The sequence below is a fragment of the Maylandia zebra genome, linkage group LG11 (genome assembly GCF_041146795.1).
Source record: "Maylandia zebra isolate NMK-2024a linkage group LG11, Mzebra_GT3a, whole genome shotgun sequence".
In the NCBI taxonomy this organism is placed as follows: domain Eukaryota; kingdom Metazoa; phylum Chordata; class Actinopteri; order Cichliformes; family Cichlidae; genus Maylandia; species Maylandia zebra.
In genome coordinates this window covers 13,922,413-13,947,037 of record NC_135177.1, presented here as the reverse complement: position 1 = coordinate 13,947,037, position 24,625 = coordinate 13,922,413, and the positions used below count along the sequence as shown (strand labels likewise).

The 24,625-nt window shown below is 42.2% G+C and overlaps 2 protein-coding genes across 3 annotated transcripts; one reads left to right on the top strand and one right to left on the bottom strand.

Moving 5' to 3' along the window:
• Positions 1-115: 115 nt before the first annotated feature.
• On the top strand, positions 116-24,515 carry hpn (hepsin). Of its 2 annotated transcripts, XM_023154644.3 has the most exons (13): positions 116-245; positions 2,036-2,178; positions 10,350-10,457; positions 10,638-10,679; positions 10,899-11,028; positions 11,115-11,234; positions 11,424-11,464; positions 11,751-11,916; positions 12,228-12,418; positions 16,608-16,703; positions 16,962-17,104; positions 17,288-17,452; positions 23,218-24,515. In XM_023154644.3, the coding sequence occupies exons 2-13, from the start codon at positions 2,142-2,144 to the stop codon at positions 23,260-23,262; spliced, it is 1,284 nt and encodes a 427-aa protein (XP_023010412.1). In that variant the 5' UTR covers positions 116-245; positions 2,036-2,141; the 3' UTR covers positions 23,263-24,515. The 2 variants fall into 2 exon arrangements, with proteins under 2 accessions (XP_023010412.1, XP_004566896.1); XM_004566839.4 differs by lacking the exons at positions 116-245; positions 2,036-2,178 and adding an exon at positions 6,825-8,251.
• On the bottom strand, positions 18,794-21,638 carry LOC101473658 (uncharacterized protein C14orf93). Its single transcript, XM_004566837.3, has 7 exons — positions 21,300-21,638; positions 21,046-21,107; positions 20,849-20,946; positions 20,649-20,767; positions 20,201-20,518; positions 20,036-20,094; positions 18,794-19,946 (listed from the first exon to the last, which is right to left on the bottom strand). The coding sequence occupies exons 1-7, from the start codon at positions 21,381-21,383 to the stop codon at positions 19,838-19,840; spliced, it is 849 nt and encodes a 282-aa protein (XP_004566894.2). The 5' UTR covers positions 21,384-21,638; the 3' UTR covers positions 18,794-19,837.
• Positions 24,516-24,625: the final 110 nt, after the last annotated feature.

The window sequence follows — 24,625 nt, the reverse complement described above, 5'->3', positions numbered from 1 at the left end:
CGTAGAAAACGGCTATTTACTGTTTTTTCTTCGTCTTCTTTGTTGGGGTCAGTAACCTGTGGAGAGAGCAAAAAAAGGGGGGGAAGGATTTACTTGGCAAAAGCTCGGAAAGTTTTGGATTTATCCGTGTTGGCGTTTAAAATTGCTATCCAATTTCTTCCTATTAGAGGTTTTATGGGCCTTCTTTTGATTTGTACATCTTTTTAAAGCGAAAGGCTCCACCTGTAGCTGAGGAAAACAGACAGGTGAGTCATTGTCTGGAAGGCGATTTGAATGGTGTCTTTAAGCCTTGTTGGTTATTAGCAGTCACGCTCATTTCGTTTTCTCCTTAAGGAGTTAACCTTGCTCAAGTTATTTGAAATAGTCTAAACTAAAGTTGGCAGTGATATTTTAATTATTTAAAGTTTATATGGCGAGCTTCTTAAAATGCCCTTGGGTCTGTTTAACCTGTTTAATCAGTGACACTCAGCGGTTTAAATTAGTCTCCAATACTCACTGCCAATATTAGCCTACAAACAAACACTTTTCAAACGTCACAGCACAGGTTTTACATTGTGATGTATAGAATGGCAATGGGATAGACTTTTATACAGCCAGGATACATTACTTTAAATGAGATCTTCAGATCTCAGCGATCTCATTTGTATGTTGTATGTATGTTGTGCTTTTTCAAAAGCAGCAAAAATTGTAACTAATTTTTAAATGACCATCATCCACTTATCTGTTATTACGCACATGTAATTACACTCACTAGCCACATTTTTAGGTCCTTGGCAGCAAACCGATGCATTTAGGCAGGCAGACATGGTTAACACAACCTGCTGAAGTTCAAACCAAGCATCAGATTAGAGAAGAGGAAGGATTTAAGTGACTTTGAACGTAGATTGTTGTTGATGCCAGATGGACTGATTTGAGTATTTCAGAAACTGCCGATCTGCTGGGATTTTTCCAACTCAACTATCTCCAGGGTTTGCTGGGAATTGTCAGAAAAGTAGAAAATGTCCAGTGAGTGACAGTTCTGTGAGAGAAAATACCGTGTTCATGTCAGAGGTCAGAGGAGAATGACCAGACTGCTTTGAACTGATAGAAAGGAAACAGCAACTCAGATAACCACACATTACAACGAAGGTATGCAGAAGAGAATCTCCAAACTTGTCAAACCTCGAAGCAGATTGGTTAATAACAGGAAGTCGAGATTTCAATTCACACAGGCTTATCCTGTGTGTTGTAATCTAAAGCTGGATAATAGGAGACTGAAAAAACATTATCTGGATTGATGAGTCTTGATTTCTGCTGATAGGGTCAGAATTTGGTGTTGCGTGGATCCACGCTGCCTTGTTTTATATGTTCTGGTCGATGGTGGTGGTATAATGATGTGGATTATCTTAATAATGAATATTATAATAATGAACCATGTTGCAAAGTTCAGATCATCTCAGCCTGGTTTCTTGAGCACTGCAATGAGTTCATGGTACTCAGATGGCCTCCACAGTCACCAGATCTCAATCCAACAGAGTGCCTTTTTGGGATGTGATGAAACAGGAGATTCCTAGCAGCCATCAAGTCTGCAGCAACTGTGTGATGCTGTCGAGTGGATATGGACCAAATGTTTCCAACAAATTGTTGAATCTATGACATGAAAAATTAAGGCAGTAGTGAAGGCAAAAGTGGATTTAATCTGGTACTAGCAAGGTGTACCTAATGAAGTGGCAAGTGAGGGTGTAATTCATAGTCGAGCCCAATGTAACAGGAACTTGTTGGAAAGCCTGGATGGGTGTGGGTCTTGGGTATAGAGGATAGATATACATCCTCCGAATTAAACAAAGTCAGTGACTAACAGCTGCTGTAACATCTCAGAGTTTCAGGAATTAATTGAAAATATAAAGATCAGATGTTTTAGAGATCATAAAATTTATCAAAGCAGGTTTTGAGTGAATTGTTTCTGCCCAAAGATAGACTATAGTACAATATTATACTACCCGCTTTATCGATTTTTTATCTTTTTTACACAATCCTATCAATGTCATGCTGCCAGACAAAAGGGAGCACCAAGGACTTGGACCATCTGCCTCAAGGAGTCAAGGAGAGGAAGAGAAAGGAAGAAACTGCCGCTGTCGACTGTTGCTTCCTGTTGTGCACAAATGTATGCTGAAAAATTTGTGACTGAAGGAAAGATGGGTGAGTGCGCATGTGAAATATACAAGTCTTTGCAGTCTTATCTCCTGCCTTTCACACACACACACACACACACACACACACACACACACACACACACACACACACACACACACACACACACACACACGCGCATGCATGCATGCATACATATCTGAAGATTGAAATGCTGCGCTGGTCATGCTGCAGCCCATGCTGCCTACTTTCTGTGTCTGGGAAGAGACATCAGTCCACATGACAGTTAACCATTAACTGCTTTTTGCAAAGCTGGCTGTCTCTATGATAGTCACTGGAGTTATTTTTGAGGTTCTTTTAGGGTGAAAAACATATACTTGAACTGGCTGATGTTTTTCTCTTACAACAAGAATAAGCACCCAACCCAAGTAGAAATCTGATATGTCAAAGTCCTTTGCACACTAGCACGGTAAACTGTAACACAATATACTAACTGCAATAACAACATCATCCCTTGGCAATCGTAAACTAACTACTTACTGTAACCTTAGTTCTCTTGTTTTATTCCAACAGCATCAGGGAAAACCAACATTAAAAAGAAACCAGAGACTCCACATGTCCTCCTGTCTTTTGGTATTAGCTAAAATGTGATGTGGCACAGTTTTATACGCAAGTTTTACAGCTGCAAATGACTTGACTGTAATTTATGGAAGGAAAGATAAGATTATTTGCCATGTTATTGCTGAAAGGCACTTGTGTCAGTATGAACTGTGACATTCTGTTTGTGATGTCTACATAAATATGTGACCTTTCAAGAGCTCTTATCATTTTAATCCTAAAACAGTACTTTAACACTGTTTTTATCTCTTTTAAATGTGCTACTTATAAGTTGCTTTCCTTACCTTACACGAGGCACAGCTTTCCAGCATTGAAGCCGATAGTCTCCCAGGAAATGAAGTTTTCCTTAAAATGATTTCCACATCTTCCTCGGTTCTTCTCCTTCGGCAAGGCTTTGCTGTAATTTACTTTCTGTGTTTCAGCATGGGTTTGCGAACCACTAATGCCTCACAGAAAAGGCGTCCACCCAAACACAGGCTGCGTCTTTAATGTGTGTAATTATATGGAAAACACACTTCATCTTAGGTGTGTCACATATGTTGTGGCTAATTTTGTTTTTGTCTGAGCTAAGATTAGGTGGTACGTCATCAGCTTTCAGAGGCAATCTGTGTTTGTCTCAACCTCTACATGATTATATACCACGTAAGTGTGAATAAGTAAAGAAAAGGAAATATGCACATGCGTGTAAGCACACTCTTCTCATAGGATAGTGTGTCTGTCTTATTAGATTAATATTTCCTGTGTTCGTGTTTAATTTTAGTCTTGTGTGATAATGGCCGCTACATGTATGACTCATAGCTCGTGTTGTAACTTTAGCTGTGTGTGAGGTCTCTTTCTGCTCCTGTACTGTTATTATCCCACTCCTACTGTACCACACCTAGGCTTACTTGATGATGGACATTCCTCTGTTCGTTTTGCGAACCCCTTAAACCTTTTTCCTATTTATATTGCAGGGGATGTGTTTGTTGAAGCAAGATCAGACCTGTTTTGATGAACCAGTTACATAAATATCTGATCTTCCTGGTTTCCCCATGTCCAAATGTCGCTGCTTAGAGGATAAAGGATGATACATTAGATGCTGACAATGCAGTAAGGAATGGAGAGGGTCAGCAGACCTAATAAACATTAGCATAGCACAGGGGTGTGAAACATAAGGCAGGGGGGCTGAAATTGGACAGACTGCGATCCGGCCCACTGAACAGCTTTTAAAAATGTGACGGAGGGCAGATATTTTTACTTTAACTGTAGTTTAAATAGGTTTTTATAGTTTTTCCTACTGATAAAAGTCCCACCCACATTTTTTTTTACAATAGGTTCACAGCAAAATAAAGAAATTAATTATCAGATTTTTTTCTGTAAGCAAGGTCCATAAAGACATGGATGAGCGAGTTTAGTGTGGAAGAACTTGACTGGCCTGCACAGAGTCCTGACCTCAACCTAACAGAACACCTTTGGGATTAGAGCAGAGACTGTGAGCCAGACCGTCTCGTCCAACATCAGTGTCTCACCTCAGAAATGTATTTCTGGAAGAATGGTCCAATAAATACACTTATAAACCTTGTGGAAAGCCTTCTGAGACAAGCTGAAGCTGTTATAGCTGCAAAGGGTGGGCTGACATATTCAATTAAATTCTTCATTATTGATTAAGAATGGGATGTCTCTTAAATTCATGTGCATGTGAAGGCAGATGAGTGAATACTTTTGGCAGTATAGCGTATCATAAAATGCACTGTGGTAACATGACAGTAGTCATGTGGTGTGGTGTTTTTGTGTTTTTTAACTTGGTTTAGGGAGGCTTAACCTGTCATCTGGTGCATAGCTGTTGCTTTTTAACCAGCAGTCAGATGCTACATGCGATGTTAAAAGTATAACGTCCAACATCCCACAGAATGACTAACATGTGACTCATGATTGAGAACAGACATTGGAAACTATAAAAGAGTTTGTGGATGATCTGCACGTCTCTGTGGATTGGTCATGTACTATATTATGATTCATTCTTACCCTTATTTGCCATAAAGACAACAAACCATGGCAACAATCTATCCAGACACACTTCGTAGCAGCTCTAAATTTGGAATTCATGGTAAAATTACACCAAAACAGTGATGTTGCTAATACACACTAACTAAAATGTTTTTGTTGACTAAGCTTGTTGTTAGCAAGAGCTCAGGGCTCAGACTTTGTATCTTGTAAAAACTTTTGTTAGTAGCTTTTATGTTTGGGTTAGCTGTCAAGATAAATGAACAGGATTTGCTAGTGCGTTCTTTCAGGGTAGCATATATTCCTAATATCATTCATATGGACTACACTCAGTGCTTTATAGGAACATTAACTATTTTAATCCAATCATCGACTATAAGACCACAGCGATTTCAGAAAGCCCTGCCTCATAATACACACATTGACATGTATACCCACACACACAAGAGAAAAGTGGGTCTCAGGTAGAGGTAGATACAATGGAGAGCTTGTTCTGACCTGCTTTGTGATTAGGAAAATGGCATGTGGGGAAGTATAGCTGGAAAAAAGAAGGAACGGCCAATATGAGGAACAAGAAGGGTGAGTGGCACCAGTCTAGAGATGTTTCACATGTAAACTGGGTATACTGGAGAGAGAAACAGTTAGAAAGTGACCTTTATTCACATGTAGAATATGATTACATGTAGCTAAACAACAAGTCTATATGATGCTTTGTCATTTCTTCAAACACATTAGATTTATGTGTGGGTGTTGATGGCTGGAGTGTGCAGGTGGCAGGAAACACTATGCCCACTAGTGTGAATTCTCTAGACAGTTACTCTTGTCTCTTGAGTGGGCTGAGCTGGCCATCACATGGAGTTTGTAATAGGAAGATGGAGGGGTATACCTCCTTTAATGTCTGACCTGACTGAGTTAGACATTTTTTGGTCTCACGTCTCTGTTGGATGTCTATCAATGTTCAGGGCTGCAGTGTATTAAAGCAGCAGTAGTGTAGTGGCTCTATCCAGAAATCCCTGTGGGGTTGTGCCAAGAAGGACATCTAATGTAAAAACCAACAACATTTCTTTGTGAAAAGAGAACAGCCAAAAATAGCTTTTTGGCATGTTTTTGTTAGAGCTGAGGTATGGTGGAAAGAAAATGTGAAAGAGCAAACATGGGTCGTTAAGCTTAATCATACATCTCTATACCTCTGTTTCTATCTTCACCATCTCCTTCTGACCTTTGGGTCACAGCTGTTACTCACAGTTTCAAAGAACAATAACACCATTGTTTAGCTGGATGGGAAGCCTGAGGACAGGAGAGGTGGAGGAGAGGACAGGTATGGAATGGGAGGAGGAGAAGGAAAAAGGTACAAAGAGAAGAGAGGGAGGAGGCAAGAAAGACGTAGGGAGTTTTCAAGCATCTGTGTACAGGTAGAGTTAGTCAGGGAGCAGTATCGGTTTTTGATACCGGCGACACGGGCGGTTGCCCGGGGTGGCATCATGGTGGGGGACGGCATCACGGGCATCGACCAAAAAATAAATAAAATTGCTCGTACTCATGCTGCCTCGACGTCATCCCAGCGCATATTGGGAATGGCATAGGCACCGATCGGTTTTCTATCGCCCATTTGCTGGGAGTAAGGGCGCCCTCCGTTTGCGAGGTGCGCCTGCTGCTTGCGGCACAGGGAGGAGAGGGCGGGGCGGCGGGGGATTCTCTGGCTGGCTGGCTGGCTGGAGCGGCGTCTAATAACCAACTCGCAAAATAAAACAAAATAAAAACAAAACAACAAACACGAAAACACCAGACATCATGATACAGACTTATAATTTGCACCGATGTTTTTTCGAAATTCTATACACGAAAAGTGAGCGCGAGAGCCCTCGGTGCACCTGCTCGCTGCTGAAGTCAAAGTAAACTATACTGTCGTCTCCGCTACTTACAGTCCAGTATATAGAGACACGAGACGACGAGGCTCCAGTTACAGCAGTGCAAGTAAACAAACAATAAATATAAGAAGAGTAAGAAAATAAACATATACATTAGGAAAGGGATCAATGACAATTTAAAATTTATAATTTACAGTTTGAAGATTTAAAGTCTTACACACAACCCTTCGAAAGGGTCAAAAGCTCTTTCCAAATAGAGCACATTTCATTCATAATGTTGTAAATCCAAGCCCATAATGTATTATTATGTATTCATGATTTGAATCCCGGGTTGTGCGAAATCCAAGAAATAAACCCTAGACAAAGCATATCTGTGAACTAAGGTGTAGGTCTATTAGGTTATGTTGTGGTGATCCTCGAGTTGGGGGATGGGTGTTCATACTGGAGTGCAAAATTAAAACCAATGGAAGATGGACAAGGGAGTGTTCGCCCAGGGCGCCAAACGGGCTAGGACCGCCACTGTCAGGGAGAGGTTATGTTGTGCAGTGTGAGGAGTTAGCAGAGTAGAAGGTTAAGGTCCCTGGATCAGCAAGTCTACACAACTATCACGTTTCTTGATAACAACATAAAAATTCAGCAACTGTGGAATTGAACAGTCTCACTATATTTTCTTTTTAATGCAGTTTAATGCAATTTTTAAGATTTTTTAAAATTTTGCTGTTACACTTCTGCTGATCACATACTGGACAGAAAAATCCACATAAAGTCAGTACCTGTGGGGCAGGAGGGCTGATGGGGAGTAGATCTAATAAGAAAACCATTTAAGAACCCTTTAAAATGACCTGATCATGTTTGTTTCAGTGACATGTGTAGGCCAACTCAATGTGTCTGAGCCACAGATGTCAGGCATGAACTCTGGAGGTCAGAACCGCCCACCAAAGGGTCCTTTGATGGATTTGCAGTTTGAAAATTGCAGAGGACACAGGCATAATTTTCATACTGTTCACTGTTATTAAGAATGAGTCACATCATAAGACAGATTGTCTAAACTGTTAATTTATCCAAACTAGTGTTCTGAAGTATCATTAGGTTTATCCATCATCTGCCATACTACATCAAAGTAAGGTAGTCAAGCAAAGGAGCCAGGGTGACATGTAAAGACTAAAAATATGCAGAAAAATGAGACATATTGTTGAAAGTGCACTCATTACTCAGACATCTTGAAATGGTTATCATGTTTAGGGAATGTCATGGTAATTTCTGGGCTTTGTTATGAACTGTTCTCTTTTAAAAGTGGAACGATTGTACAGCATGCATCTTTAATGACTTAAAAAACAATAATTGAGTGCACAAGTTTGTATTTATTTTGGAGTTACACAGACTCCCACTAATATTGATTAAATGTCTATTAGCAGCGTGCACCTTGACCAGATGCTTTTTACAATCATAAACAAGCTTTGGCATAATTCTGGCTGGACATGTGACCACTCTTCACAGCAGAAGAGTTGGTTGGTTTCCTGACATTGAACTGGCCTTTAAACACAGAACACAGATTTTCAATAGGATTAAGATCTGGAAGTTCATTCCAGACACGTAATGGGCCATTTCTCAACTACTGCGGAGTACAGGATCTTCAGTTTAAGCAATTGCATGTAAGTACAAGTTATTCTGATATGTCATCACTTTGTCAGTCGGTGCTGAGCAAGAAGGAAGTTCCTTTTCTAAAATTGACATCTTCAAGCTCGAAACTTGTAGCCAAATGCTTTCTGGACAAACATGTTATGATCAGACGAGACAAAGATTGAACTATTTGGCTAAAATGGCAATAAATATGTTTGAGGATGAAAATGTGAGGTTTTCAAACCTAAGAAAAATGTATGAGCTGTCAAGTATGGTGGTGGTAGCATCATTGCTGTTCTGCTGCCAGTGGTACTGATACATTGGACAAAGTGATGAAAGAACGAAGATGGACTGCCTCCAGGTTCTTCACCTCAAATTATTAGCTAGATGGTTGAACCTATGACACAGCTGAATAGTCCAACAGCACAAGGATCCAGGCACACATCAAAAGTTTTAGGAATGTACAAAGTATAGTAATGTTAAGCTTCTGAAATGGCTTTTTCAAAGCCCTGACCTCAAACTTAACTAATATTAGTGTACATATTCAGCTCCTGATGCTGTGTGGATTTGAGAAAATCCAAAAGAAATCGTTCAAATTCTTGTTTTTTAGATACTTTAAAGACGTATGCTGTACAGTCATTCCACTGACTGTACAGCATACGTACAGTGATCAAGGAAATTAATGGAAAGCCTCAAATCACAATGCCCATGATGAGTGTTTGTAAACTTCTGACCACAAGATGTAGGTATCTTTGCATCTGTCCCCATGATCTAAAACGAGCTTAGATCTCTGTATTCCTGTCTTTATTAAACGACTTGAACGTGAAATGACCAGCAATACTTTTAAACACTTGTTCACATAGCTGAGGCTAGAATGCGGTGTTCTTATTATTAAATTCAGGAGTACATTTTAAGGTTCTTTACACTATAAGGTAAAGATGCTACAGTACAGTAAATGACTTGTCAAATTGTGAAGCACTTGTGTACTCAAGTAGCCACTTGACATATTACAGTTTAGTATTTCCATAAGTTTCATCATGGCCAGTTAATAACTATACTAATGCTGGTGTGCTTAAGTATATCATAAGTGAAATATAAGTTGATATAGTCAGTGTGGTTGGGTATTTTATTTATACTTGTATCACTGTGGATGCCAAGGACATGAAGGAGGAGGAGAAGTGGAAGTACAGTAGTAAAGATTTGAAGCTGCAAGTCATCTGATTTTAGATGTGCTGTAGTTATAACCTTGATGAAGATTGTAACGACAGTGGGTTTGTGTAAATGGTTGGTAGTGGGAAGAGACACGGGGAGACATATAATTCACTATAAGGGATTGCATGGCAGACTGACAGTTATCGTAACGAGTTTCTTTATTATTATTTGAGTGAAGTTTAACAAACTTGTCAAAGCAAGAACAGGACTTATGAAACTGTTACAACAAACTGCAGACCAAATGGTTGTAGATCATGACAGTGAGCAACCCGACACAATACCAGGAACTTGAGACTGGCATACTAAAATGCTGTAATACTGTTAGGTTTTCAGTCCATCACATGTGTGCAATGAAAAATGAGTAATTACTCAAGGTCAAGTTGACAAGCTGTTCTCACAGCAGAGAAAAGCAGACAGGAGGGGAAACACTGAGAGCGACACCCCAGTGCAGGTGCAACACAAACAGACAGTACGTGCACTCAGGACAGCTTTGGCACTATATCATAGTTGAAGAGTTTGTTCTTGCTTGGTGGAGAAATCCTAGACTTTAGACTATTGATCAGTAAGTGTCACTTGTACTTTTCAGTTTGTGCCAGGGAATGTGCTGTATGTCTGCTCTCACTGGGGCTTGAGCCATCTCTGTGAGGGTTTGAAGGGCAGCTGGAAAGTAAAAACATGAACTACACAGCAGCTACGCAGCTAGTATAGCTCACTATTTACTCTTTTAGATTTCATCACCTTTTCAGCAAAGTGTATTTGTTGGTGTGTTATGTAACGTTAAAAGCTGGAGTGCTGCACAAGCATGTTAGCATGCGAGCTTTTGTGCTTGTCAGTGTGTTGCTGTGCAAAGATGCTTTTATATTATCCTCTGCTATTTTATGTATGCTTGTTTGTGTGTCCTCAAATGTGTGTGTGCAGGGAGCAGGGGCATCTCTCTGACCTGTGTACTGACCCCCTGTCGGGTAATTGGAGTGTGTGTAACGCTGATGACCTTGGGAGCCATTGGAGCAGCCGTTTGGGCCGTAGGTCAGACTGCAGTTCTTGCACACCTACACACATTTGGTTCAAAAGTGTTGACGAACATAATCTGTTATTGTTGATATTTCAAGCAGTTGATATTCTGTGCTCTGTGCTCTGTCTGATGATGCAAATGCTTTCATTGTTTGCTGTAACAGACTGATGTGCTGTTTTTATTAAACTTTGTAGTTACATATTGCACAATGGAGGAAGACATAGAACAGTATGATGGTGAGTCTACTGATAGCTTTGAATGTATGTCTTTCTTTCTTTTTTCTTCATTCTTTAATTAGTGATACCGTCAGAACCCCCTCCACCCCCCCCCCCCCACACACACACACACACACATATATATATATATATATATATATATATGTATATATACTACATTACAGGAGTATGTGCTATTGGACCAGTAGTTTTAAAAGTTGCTCTTACAACTCCCCACAGTTCAGGTAAATTCACCTGACCAGCATCTCAGAGTCTTCGACTCCACTCACAGGAGGTGGCGTCAGGTGTGTTCCTCCCCAGTTGATGAACTGCTAGCTAGCATCAGCTGTGAAGAAGTGGGATTTGTCAGGTGTGGTAATTTCACAGTTGTATCTCGTTGTTTCAGTGTGACACACTGTCATCCTCGGGACTAATGTGTGCGCGTGCTTGTTTCAGCGTGGTGAATTACTCAGTCACAGCCGTGTCAGAGGCCAGCAGCGATGCTGGAGACTTCTTCTGCGTCAGACAGGAAGAGCTCAGCTATGGCAAGAAAATCAAAGACTCATTGTATCCATGGTAACGCATACACCTGAGTGGCTGTCTGTCAGCGGTCTGCCCTTCTACTACACTGTCCTCTCTGTTGCTCTTCCTGTCTCTTCTTTCACTCGTCTTCTCTGTTAACATAGAGGACAGCCGAACACTGGCTTCAGTTTTTGGATGTTTTCTGTGTCAGGTTGTTACTAACTCTGTCCGTCTTTGTTTCAGTGACTGTGAAAGCCGGGAAGTTCTCACACTGTTGTGCCAAGGTAAGATCGCAGATCTCCACTCATTCTGTCTGACACACTGGCCCACTTTATACACCGACACCCAACACCAACACTGTTTTCACCCCGGTGTGTAGAGCTCCCAGACACGGTCTGTTCTTGTCTTCTTTCTACTAATCTCACATGTATTTATTAAGCTATTGTCTGCTTTGTTTACTTTTTTAAATGGAGCTATTCTCATTGATTTCTTGTCCATAATATATCAGTCTTTCAACTAGAGTTTAAAAAGTAACTGGTCTTTTTCCTCACTGTTACTATCTTAAACCAGACTGCGGCAGACGTAGTTTTGCGGCAGACCGTATAGTGGGTGGTGTGGACGCCAGGCACGGCAGCTGGCCTTGGCAAGTCAGTTTGCAGTACGATGGTGTTCATCAGTGTGGAGGATCCATTATCTCAGACCGCTGGATTGTTTCTGCAGCTCATTGCTTCCCAGAGTAAGTGAAACAGATAGATTTAACACAGAAACAACAGCTTGATGGATTATTGTAGCTTTTTGGAAAATCCAAGGCATACATGAAAGTTTAATAAATTTGTATAGACAGTTTGAATGAAACTGTAATTTTACTTCTATGAAAAGTTCATTTTCAACATAGCTGTGTGTGTATTTTGCCCTCGCCACATAGGGACAATCATCAGACTGCTCTGCCTGCTGTTTTGTTTAACGTAGTGTTTGCATGTAAATTTAGATGTTTGTGTGCATAAAAAACACATCACAGCTCTCCTATTTTTGCTCTTCTAATGCTAGGCGGTATCGCTTTGTTAATCGCTGGCGTGTGCTGTTGGGCTCCATCTACAATAAACCTGTCAATGCCAACGTAGCAGAGGTTAAGACCATTGTTTACCACAGCAGCTACCTGCCCTTTGTAGATGCTAACATTGACGACAACAGCAGAGACATCGCTGTCCTGGCCCTCACTCAGCCTCTCACTTTCAATGGTAGGACGCATTTGCACATCATCAAAATCTGCCTGGTTTCAGTAACTTACCTCCTAAATTTGATCCAACATAATTATTTCAGGATAAAAAAAATTGCAACTGTTGGTTGTTTCTGATGCTTTAGGGTGACACTAAAACTTAAACAAGCACTGTGTGCAGAATATTTGACACATTTTAAAAACATATATATATATATATATATATATATATATATATATATATATATATATATATATATATATATATATACATATATATATATATATATATATATATATACACTCAACAAAAATATAAACGCAACACCTTTGTTACTGCTCCCATTCCCCATGGGATGGACGTAGAGACCTAAAATTCATTCCAGATACACAATATAACCATCCCTCCCAAACAGTGGTCACAAATCAGTCCAAATGTGTGGTAGTGGGCACATCTGCTATATTGAGATAATCCATCCCACCTCACAGGTGTGCCACATCAGGATGCTGATCTGACATCATGAGTAGTGCACAGGTGTACCTCAGACTGCCCACAACAAAAGGCCACCCTGGAATGTGCAGTTTTGTCTCACAGCAAAATGCCACAGATGCCACAAGCAATGAGGGAGCGTGCAATTGGCAGATTGGGTACATAGCCCCAAGTGCGATAGGAGAAGGATCGTTGAGTGCGAGAGGAACTGACCTGAAAAATAGGATCATGGCCAAGCTTGAAACCTCGATCCCCCGTAGCCGGTTACCAAGATTACGTGAAGTACCCTCAGAAGGTCTGCTAGATGATGTTAATGCAGCACTACGGACAATACCTACAACCACGATTACCGACACTAACAAGCTGATCTACAATACGGCAGCAGTGATCAGTGAGATGCTTGGCTACAAGTTGAACAGCCACAAGGGGCAGTACCCTCCATGGAGAAGGAGGCTAGAGGGCAAGATCAAAGTAGCACGGAGGGAGGTTAGCCAACTAACGGAGTTGCAGAAAGGTGCGACAAAGAAGGTGCATAAGAAATACAGCAAGCTGTCCATACTTGAGGGCCTTGGAAACTGCCAAGCAAAGACTCACAGCCCTAGCCAGCCGCTTGAGGAGGTACACCAGAGAGATCGAAGGCAGGAGAATAAACCAGCTGTTCTCCACAGAACCAGCAAAGGTGTACTCTCAGTGGCAAGGGAACAATAATAATAAGCGAACAGCACCACCAAGGCTGGAGACGGAGCAATACTGGAAGAGCATATGGGAGAAGGACGCAACCCATAACGGCAATGCTCAGTGGCTCTGAGGGCAGACCACAGCGACCTCCCTGAACAGGGTCCAGTAACCATCACAGTGGCAGATATCCAAGAAAGGGTCTCCAGTATGAAGAGTTGGACAGCACCAGGGCCCGACATGGTTCACGCCTACTGGCTAAAGAAGCTGACTGCACTCCACGAGCGTCTGGCAGCACAAATGAACCAGCTGCTAGTTAACGAGAGACACCCGGAATGGCTAACCGAAGGTCGGACGGTCCTGATCCCCAAGGACCCCAAGAAGGGACCGGTCCCCTCCAACTACCGACCAATAACCTGCCTCAGTACTACATGGAAGCTCCTGTCAGGCATCATATCGGCTAAGATAAACAGGCACATGGGTCAATACATGAGCGGGACACAGAAAGGAATTGGCAAGAATACCAGAGGCGCAAAACACCAGCTACTGGTAGACAGAACAATCAGCCGAGACTGCAAGACCAGACTGACCAACCTGTGCACTGCCTGGATTGATTACAAGAAGGCCTATGACTCAATGCCCCACAGCTGGATACTGGAATGCCTAGAATTGTACAAGATCAATGGGACCCTAAGAGCCTTCATCAGGAACTCAATGGGGATGTGGCGTACAACACTAGAGGCCAACTCCAAGCCCATAGCACAAGTCACCATCAAGTGCGGGATCTACCAAGGAGATGCTCTGTCCTCACTGCTGTTCTGCATAGGCCTGAACCCCCTCAGTGAGATCATTAACAAGACTGGCTACGGATACCGACTACGGAACGGAGCAGTTGTCAGCCACCTCCTGTACATGGATGACATCAAGCTGTATGCCAAGAGTGAACGAGACATCGATTCACTGATCCACACTACCAGGCTATACAGCAATGACATTGGAATGTCGTTCGGACTGGAGAAGTGTAGTCGGATGGTAACAAAGAGAGGGAAGGTAGTCAGAACTGAGGGGATTGAACTACCAGAAGGCAACATTGCAGACATAGAGGACAGTTACAAGTACCTGGGGATCCCGCAGGCGAATGGGAACAATGAAGAGGCCGCTAGAAAAGCTGCAACCACCAAGTACCTGCAGAGGGTCAGGCAAGTCCTGAGGAGTCAGCTGAATGGTAAGAACAAGATCCGGGCCATCAACACGTACGCCATGCCCATGATCAGGTACCCTGCTGGGGTAATAGGCTGGCCAAAGGAGGAGATAGAAGCCACTGACATAAAGACAAGAAAGCTCCTTACCATGCATGGAGGGTTTCACCCCAAGTCCAGCACCCTGAGGCTGTACGCTAAGCGGAAGGAAGGGGGCCGGGGACTGGTGAGTGTCAGCACCACAGTCCAGGATGAGACAAGGAACATCCAAGAATACATTGGGAAGATGGCCCCAACTGACCGAGTGCTCAGTGAATACCTCAGGCAGCAGAAACCCAAGAAAGAGGAGGGAGACGAGGAACCATCATGGAAGGACAGGCCCCTGCATGGTATGTACCACCGGCAGATAGAGGAGGTGGCTGATATCCAGAAATCCTACCAGTGGCTGGACAAAGCTGGACTGAAAGACAGCACAGAGGCACTAATCATGGCAGCACAAGAACAAGCTCTGAGTACAAGATCCATAGAGGCTGGGGTCTATCACACCAGGCAAGACCCCAGGTGCAGGCTGTGTAAAGATGCCCCAGAGACAATCCAGCACATAACAGCAGGGTGCAAGATGCTAGCAGGCAAGGCATACATGGAACGCCATAACCAAGTGGCCGGCATAGTGTACAGGAACATCTGTGCCGAGTATAACCTGGAAGTCCCGAGGTCAAAATGGGAGATGCCCCCAAGGGTGGTGGAGAATGACCGAGCTAAGATCCTGTGGGACTTCCAGATACAGACGGACAAAATGGTGGTGGCTAACCAACCGGACATAGTAGTGGTAGACAAACAGAAGAAGACGGCTGTAGTGATCGATGTAGTGGTTCCGAATGACAGCAATATCAGGAAGAAGGAACACGAGAAGCTGGAGAAATAACAAGGGCTCAGAGAAGAGCTCGAGAGGATGTGGAGGGTGAAGGTAACGGTGGTCCCCGTGGTAATCGGAGCACTAGGTGCGGTGACTCCCAAGCTAGGCGAGTGGCTCCAGCAGATCCCGGGAATAACATCGGAGATCTCTGTCCAGAAGAGCGCAGTCCTGGGAACAGCTAAGATACTGCGCAGGACCCTCAAGCTCCCAGGCCTCTGGTAGAGGACCCGAGCTTGAAGGATAAACCGCCCACAGGGGCGTGCTAGGTGTTATATATATATATATGTGTGTGTGTATATATATATGTATATATATATATGTGTGTGTGTGTGTGTGATAAACTAGAATTACTACAATCAATTAGTTACAAGATTTTAGGGGGGGAGAAAATAAATATCAGAGCATAAACAGTATTTATACTGAATAAAATACTGGAAAAAGTATCAAACAACTCACTCAAAATTCTGAAATATGAAATAATTAATCACAGGTTTTTAAAAATCTAATGTGACGATACCTTATAGGCACTGAACTAATTACTTCAATTACACTAATTGAGAAAGACTGCAGATAGGAGATGAAGTGTGTCAGATACTGTTACATCTCTGTGCTGTCATCTACTACAAGTGTTATTCCAGTACATCATGTCTGACATCTAGTGTTCAACATTTAGAACTGCAAAAAAAGAAAAGAAAAGAAAAGATGGAAACACTTTGGGTGATGTCAACAAGCAAGCATGAATGAAAGGGGAACAGCTGAGGGGTTTGGGGGAATCAAGTAAGAGGGAAGGTAGGAATGGCTGGCTTTCTTCAGGGGGTGACATGAGTTAATGAAATGTGACAAAATCAACTGCCTGCTATTTTCATTAAATGTATGCATTTGTTTTGTTAATAAATATTTGTTTGTGTTTCATGTTTGTCTCTGTGTGTAGAATACATCCAGCCTGTTTGCCTACCTGCATATGGCCAAAGGCTGATAGATGGACAGATGGGAACAGTGACAGGCTGGGGAAATGTAGGGTACTATGGTGAGTATACATTACATTAGTTATTGATAAATTTGGTAATATTTCTATAGAACGTCGTCTTCTTGCATTCAGTCGTTGTTTTTGTATTTAAACTTATCATATTTTGCATGAATACTGCGGTGCACTAAATAACAATAACATAAATATAATGGGAAAGGTTTCAGTAGCGTGACGATAACAACTATTCATACGTGACTGTTTATATTCAGGTAAAAACACAGTTGCTCATATTTAAATTTTGATCATTCTAAACTATAGGCCATCTAGCAGATGTTCTACAGGAAGCCAATGTCCCCATCATCAGTGACGCCGTCTGCAATGCTCCTGACTACTACGACAACCAGATCACTACTAGTATGTTCTGTGCTGGCTATGAGAAAGGAGGCACTGATGCCTGTCAGGTCAGATTGTGCTCATGCAGCATTTCTGTCTACTTTTGTTTAGTCTGATAAGTCCTTCTTTTACTGGCATGAATATAAATTGGCATGCGTACTGGTTTGATGTTATATCAGTGTCATGCATGTGATTTTCTCTTATATTTTCCCATGGGTAGTTAAAATGTGAGTGTGTGTCTGTTGTTTTAGGGAGATAGTGGTGGACCCTTTGTGGCTGAAGACTGCTTGTCCAAGACCACTCGATATCGTCTGCTAGGAGTAGTGAGCTGGGGAACTGGCTGTGCCATGTCCAAGAAACCTGGTGTCTACACAAGAGTGTCCCGATTTCTGCCCTGGATATCCTCAGCCATGAGGGTAAGAGTCCTGCCATTTTTCATTTCATCGGACACTGCATAAAAACTGTCTGTGCAGCCCCATCCACTCAGCCAAATCTCCTTCAGTCCCAGCACTTTCGATCTTAATTGTTTGCAACATGTGATGTTCACTTGTGCAAGAATGAATCACTTGCAGGGGATGGGGTTGGAAGTCTGAACACATCTAATTAGCATCTGAAAAGGAGTGACTACATTCGCTCACATTCTGTCACTGGAAGAAGCCACCAAGAAATATCACTTGTGATTTGTCATAAATACTGATCCACTGTTATACAGGCTTAGGTAAACACCTTCATAATCACAAGTCTGTGTCAAAAGAGACTTGTCAGAAGCCTCTGGACTACACATTCCTGATTTATATTTGTATTGCAGTTGCACTATATTGCATTGATAGAAATCATTGACTTCAGGTGTCAATGATTCTACTTTTATGGCCACAGGTGTGTAAACCAAGCCCCGAGGCATGCAGACTTCTACAAACATTTGTGAAAGAATGAGTCGCTCTCAGGAGCTCAGTGAATTCCAGTGTTTTATTGTGATAGGGTTCCACCTGTGAAATTTCCTCTCTATTAAATATTCCACAGTCAGCTGTTAGTGATATTGTAACAATATGGAAGTGATTGGGAAACAACAGCAACTCTCTTTGGGGGAAAGAAGATTATGGCATTGGGTTGTTTTTCAGGAATTGGGCTCAATTTCTTAGTTCCAATGAAAGGAAACCTTAATGCTTCAGCATACCGAGACATTTTGGACAATTTCATGCTCCCAGCTTTCTGGGAACAGTTGGGGATGGCCCCTTCCTGTTCCAATATGAATCTGCACCAGTGCACAAAGTGAGGTCCATAAAGACATGGATGAGCGAGTTTAGTGTGGAAGAACTTGACTGGCCTGCACAGAGTCCTGACCTCAACCCGACAGAACACCTCTGGGATGAATTAGAGCGGAGACTGTGAGCCAGGCCTTCTCGTCCAACATCAGTGTCTGACCTCACAAATGTGTTTCTGGAAGAATAGCCAAAAATTCCCATAAACACGCTCCTAGACGTTGTGGAAAGCTTTCCCAGAAGAGTTGCAAAGGGTGGGCCAACATCATATTAAACCCTATGGCTTAAGAATGGGATGTCCCTCAAGCTATTGTGCATATGAAGGCAGACAAGCAAGTACTTTTGGCAATAATGTTCCCAGACCTACGAACTGGTGGGTTTACTTCTGACATCCTCAGGCCTGTAAATCTGCAGTTACACCCAAGACTATATATTTATGTTTCCTGTGAGCAGAAAGTGCAAATATGCAAATACAGCGGAAACTACTGGATCAGTTAGTAATAATAAAGTAGATTTTTATAGCACCATCAACATGATCTCATACACACACAAACACACACGCGCAAAAACACAATAAAGAGCAAAGTCAGCTTGAATAAATAGGCAAGCATAACACTCACTTTATCTCACAAAGTGTTTCATGGAGTGGCACAGTGGTGCAGCAGTTAAAAACCTGTTTTATGGTATTGCTTTTAGGTATTTGACTAGGGAAAGGGGTATGCAACTATTGCAAACATGAATATGTGCCGTCCTCCATGGACCCTCAATGTGGTTGAACATTAACTGGTTGAAAAGTGGGCTGGAACAGTGGTGTTCACCACAAACGAGAGAAGCGCGAGAGACATATCAAAAACATAAAGCATGAAAAGAACAGACACAATGGACACTATTTCACTTCTGCTCTTTCTGTGTTTTAACTTTGCTCTTCTCTGCTGCTGGCAACGACCAATAACAGCACTAACAAGAGTAGTCCACAGGCCAGTCATGTATGACCATAATCAGCTACAACATGTAGACAGCAGTCCTCAGAGCGGTCTCTAGGATGTGACCACCATTGAACCATGTTGATGCCTGAACATTGCCACAAAGTTCTTGGTTAAATCCTGCTGGTTGCTTCTTCTTCACGATTTTCCAGAACCCAACAATATATTTGTCGGGTTAATTTCAAACTGGCAGCAGGTTTGGATAAGAGAGTGATTTCCTGCAGCTTTGTAATGGATTTGCTTGTCATCCTATGTCAACTGTGACAATGATTAAGAAAATGGATGGATAATTGTGTGATAAAAAAATAAAACAACTGCTGTATCTCAGAGGCTTGATGATCTCCTGAGAGGAAAAATTGAGACACTAAAAGGAAAGAATGGACTGTTGTACATCGGCTTCATGTCATACTGTGATAGAGAGGCTCAGGACCAGTTCAAAAGAGCATTTCCTTTTAATTTCAGCTCTGCCGTTCTAGTCCCCCCCCCCCATGTATACAGGTCAGTGGTAGTGTGGAGATTGACTTGAGGTGACATTCAGTCAGAGATTTAATTCATTTCATTAGGCCACAGTCACACGGAGGATCTCATTATCCACGCGGTGATGTTCTGGACTTTCAGCTAGAGCGTCGTCCAAAGGAGGCAAGTCTGTGTCATCGGGCGAGCTCAGTCTGTCAAAACACAAAGCAAATACATCATAAAACATACAGCAGGTATTTAAACAGAAAAATGTGTCTCATGCTTTTGTTTTTAAACTTACAGTTCTTCAGTTTTGTAACTAGTGCAGTCGTTCTCAAAGTTGTGATGATTCATAGCTCTCTATAAAAAACACACCAAGACACAAACTGGATTATAATCTTTTTCATCTATATTCTTATAAGGAAGCTTGAGTGCTATGCAGTTGTTAATAAAACCATCACCCAACCTGGGGGATAAGATGCTCTTTGAAATGTTTCTTTGCTGCATCTGGATTGTATGCGTTTGGAGGATTTCTGTCTGAATCCGGTCCAATATGCAGACGTCTGTGATGTGTAGATGTGTATTTTGGATTAGCTTCCAATCTAGCCTGAAGAGTCGCACACAGATCGGTGAGTTCTTTGCTTCGAAAGGAAGGAGGCCTAACAATCCACCCAGCCACCCCTTCAACAGCACCATCCTCCTCCTCGGACATCATATCAATTGTTACACCCCTCCAGAAGTCCAGTTCATCTGCACTGAGGACTCCCTGCCTGGCTTCCAGCAGCTGTAAGCAGAAGCAGTACATACAGTTGTGGATGTGCAACCTCTGTGTGGTGACAGTTTGTGCACTAATGTGACTGAAAAACAGTGCAGCAGTACTGTCAGTGAGTTTAAATCACATCAGATAACTTTACCCTTTTCCTTCTCTGACGGCTGCGGGCTGCAGTCTTCATTGCTTCAGCCTGGGCTGCAAGGTCCGGCTGGCTGTAGCGGAAATTCCTGCGTATGGTCTCATAGTATGTTTTACAGGCAGCTGGAACCATTAAGAGAGCATGTCACAAACCTGGAAACAGACAAAGCTACAGTAAAAGAGTAAAGCACAAACAGTGCTTACATAGAATGGCATCTCTAGCCACGTTGTGCAAATCCGGACTTTCAGCCAGAGCTTGGACCAAATGAGACGTGACTGCCTCATTGTGAGGCGAGCTCAGTCTGCGAAATCCAGATGTTTACACGTCAGCGATCACATTGCGATATATATGTATATATGTATTATACAGCCTGTACAACTTACACGACATAATATCTCACCCTTCTTCGGGATTATAGCGCTTGCGATTTCCCTTGGCGTTATGAAAACGACGCACCGCCTCCTACAAAATAAAACACCATAATTGACTTTATGAACAAACTCTCATCCAGCTGTTCCCAGCTCGTCAGATGTGCTAGTCGTTTAGAGCTTAGCAGTTAGCGGTGGCTTCTCTCTGCCTCTCCTGCTCGGGGTGTTTGTGCGGCTCTCCTCTGCCTCCTTAACGCACACGCTGCATACATGCACACATACATACCGCAATCTTGGGATTGTGCGCCCGTCTTTTCCTCTTCTCCTCCACACAAGCGCGGGAGTTCACTACTTCTTCTAAAGCGGTCATCCTCTCGTCTATGGAGTGCAGCTTTGCGTTTACCGCTGTTAGTTGGTCATTCACATCAGCAGCAAACCGAGCCAGCTGACGAGACAGCCCTCTCACAGCAGTGAGCAGTTTGTGGTCTCTGCTGTCCGGAGCAGCCAGCCCCGGTCTGTGCGGGGAGTTCCCGGCATTGCACGGAAAATCCAAGCCGCCAACACACGGTGTCCTAAATCTACCCAGCCTGACAACTTCTCACCAAGCGGAGAATAACATGCTCATATGGTAATAAGAGACGCTCTTCGCGAGGTTCCTCCAATCACCTGCAAGATCCTGGTCACATGGAAACCTCATCCAATTATATGCGAGGCTAAGGTCACAGGTACTCCCGGCCGGTGTGGCGCCCCCCGCCCCCAACCTCATTTGCATTTTTATAACTTACAGCATTTTCATTTGCGTGTGAAAGCCTCCACCTTACCTGGGTGGTGCCAGGCTTCTCTGACATGCAAAACTAGCTGAAATTCAAGTTCAACATAGATGCCCAGCAGTTCCTGATTTTATGTGCTGCCTACAAATTCCTGATCTCTACCTGCACCTCTGCTGCAATTCACTGTGCTGCTTACTTCAAAACCCCCACTTTCATGTGGTGATGTTCTTATTAGCGTTTTACTGTATTACTTGAATTTTATTATCTTCTAATAATAACAGAAACACAATGGTGGTGTTTACATATGTTGGGCAACATAACCTGCTGAAGTTCAAGAAAACATCAGAATGGAGAAACTGATAGGAAGGCAACGGCTTGTTACAACAGAGGTATGCAGATCTCTGAATGCACACCAGCCACAGGAGTGATGGTGTCACTCCTGCCAGCAAAGAATGGAAAAATTAGACTACACAGGCTCGTCAAAACTTGACATCAGAAGACTGGAAAAACACTGCCTGGCCTGATGAGCCTGCACAATTTGTGAGGTCAGACACTGATGTTGGATGAGAAGGCCTGCAGCAATTCATGCCAGAGGTGCTTTGTAAGATTAAGGTCAGGACGTTGTGGAGGTCAGCCTTCCACATTTAACTCGTTCATCCATGTCTTTATGGACCTTGCTTTGTGTATAGTCATGTTGAAACAGGAAGGGATCATCCTCAAACTGTTTCCACAATGTTGGGAGCATAAAATTGTCTAAAATGCCACGGGGCGACCGTGGTTCAGGGGGTTGGGAAGCTCATCTGTAACCGGAAGGTTGCTGGTTCAATCCCCCAGCTCTCTCTGTCCTGATCGTTGTGTCCTTGGGCAAGACACTTTACCGTACTGGTGTTGGCACGATGTGCTTCTGTCAGTCTGTCCCAGGGCAGCTGTGGCTACAACTGTAGTTTGCCTGCACCAGTGTGTGTGAATGAATAGTGGAATGTAAAGCGCTTTGGGTGCCTAGAAAAGCGCTATATAAATGCAGTCCATTATAAAATGTCTCTTTATGTTTAAGGTTTCCTTTCACTGGAACTAAGGGGCTGAGCCCAATTCCTGAAAAACAACCCAACACCATAATCCCCCCTTCACCGAACCGAGTTGCAGTTGTTTCCCAATCAGGGATACTTTGTTATAATACCACTAACAGTTAACTGTGGAATATTTAGTGTTACATTGAGACCTGAGAGCGACTCATTTTGTCACAAATGTTTGTCGAAGCAGTCTGCATGTCTTAGTGCTTGGTTATATACCTGTGCCCATGAAATTGATGAGAAGACCTGAAGTTAATGTTTTGGATGGGTTGCTGAATATTGATGTTTTAAGATGAATAGAATGATACAATTAAGAATTTCATCCTGTTATAACATGTTCAATTCTGCTTTTGTTTTTCCTCAGAACTATCAAAACTCACCCGGTGTTCATAAAATGGCACGGACATGAGATTCCTGCTTTCATGTTTCTGCTTTTTCCACTCTTGGATGACAAAATGGACAGTCCCCATAAGTGATACTGTGACTACATAGGTGCTACGACAGGGGGAAACAAGGCTGTGATGTTCCCCTCTCGTCAAGCCTTCCATTCTCACTGAAGCATTTTTCTGAGGATTTTAACAACTCTCTGAGCCTTTACTGTAGAGTGAAAAGTCTGAACACACATGAAGGTGTGACACAGTCACACCTTCATACCGTACATATTATCAAATGTTAACAGAGGCTTATGTCTTTGCAGGGATACACAGACAGAGCCCAGACATGAGGATCTCAAGTGATGAGCTTACTGATTCACTGCAGTAATCAGAACCACTACAGTTTGTAAACTACATTATTTTTCTGACACCATTTTCTTTGCATTTCTGTGGAAAAAAAAAAGTTACCAGAAGTAAACCTATAAATACAACATCAGTTAATTGCGTACTTATAAGGTCTGTTTGAAGAATTCATGATGTAATTTCAAGCCTCATTTTATGAAATTCTTCTTTATGTGGAGATTTTATTTGTTCGCCCCACACAAGTCACTTTCTTCAGTGTTGGTCTTCCTGCAGCCTTCTACTCAGCAAGCCACAGTGAGTGCACCCTGCATCATCAATTAGTACTAAATACTTAAAGTACTTTGGTCTTAACAGAAAACTAGAGATTAGTGCTAATTAACATGTAGAGAAATCCTGGAGTTTCTGTTTTTTAAACTTAAAACTCATAACAGTCATTTACAGTTCAACCTGTACGTGTGTGATACACGCCATATCTTTTTATATGCAGTAGCTTTACTTTTTTATAATAAAAATAATAATAAATCATACAGATTACAGTTAAAATCAATCAGTTTTTTGTTGTTGCCTTGTAAATATTAGTCAGTGTCTTGTTTATGTAGATGTTTATTTGTGACATTTTACACATGTCTAAAAGACTTGCTGATCTGAAGAGCCAACAGTGCAATACCGACTATAATCATGTTCTTATTAAATATGTACGTTGCAGACTTTTATACTTCTACTTGTGACTTTCAACTTTCAAATGCTAAAGGTGTCCCATCACATTAACTGGTTTTATTCCTCCTACACACATATACGCACACACATTACTGTATATCTTGGTTTTGTTCTTACTTATTAGGGTGGCTGCTGAAAATTGAATTTATACATGACCCAAATAAATGATTCGATATTCTACATCAAGAACATCAACATCTTTTTATGATGTAGGCGTCAGTGGTAAGATTGACTTGTAAACAGATTTTACCAAGCAGGAAGTACTGCAGTTCAATCAAGTCTGTTCAGTCTAATAGTTACTATTTCGGACCACCATGT

Excerpts from the sequence above, each read along its gene's own strand:
- LOC101473658 (XM_004566837.3), bottom strand. The coding sequence starts at position 21,383 with ATGACCGCTTTAGAAGAAGTAGTGAACTCCCGCGCTTGTGTGGAGGAG. Across the intron at positions 20,768-20,848 it reads GGCTAGAGATGCCATTCTAT|CTGCCTGTAAAACATACTAT; the intron begins GTAAGCACTGTT and ends TAATGGTTCCAG. Across the intron at positions 20,519-20,648 it reads GCCGTCAGAGAAGGAAAAGG|CTGCTGGAAGCCAGGCAGGG; the intron begins GTAAAGTTATCT and ends TTCTGCTTACAG.
- hpn (XM_023154644.3), top strand. The coding sequence starts at position 2,142 with ATGTATGCTGAAAAATTTGTGACTGAAGGAAAGATGG. Across the intron at positions 10,680-10,898 it reads AGACATAGAACAGTATGATG|TTCAGGTAAATTCACCTGAC; the intron begins GTGAGTCTACTG and ends AACTCCCCACAG. Across the intron at positions 11,029-11,114 it reads GAAGAAGTGGGATTTGTCAG|CGTGGTGAATTACTCAGTCA; the intron begins GTGTGGTAATTT and ends TGCTTGTTTCAG.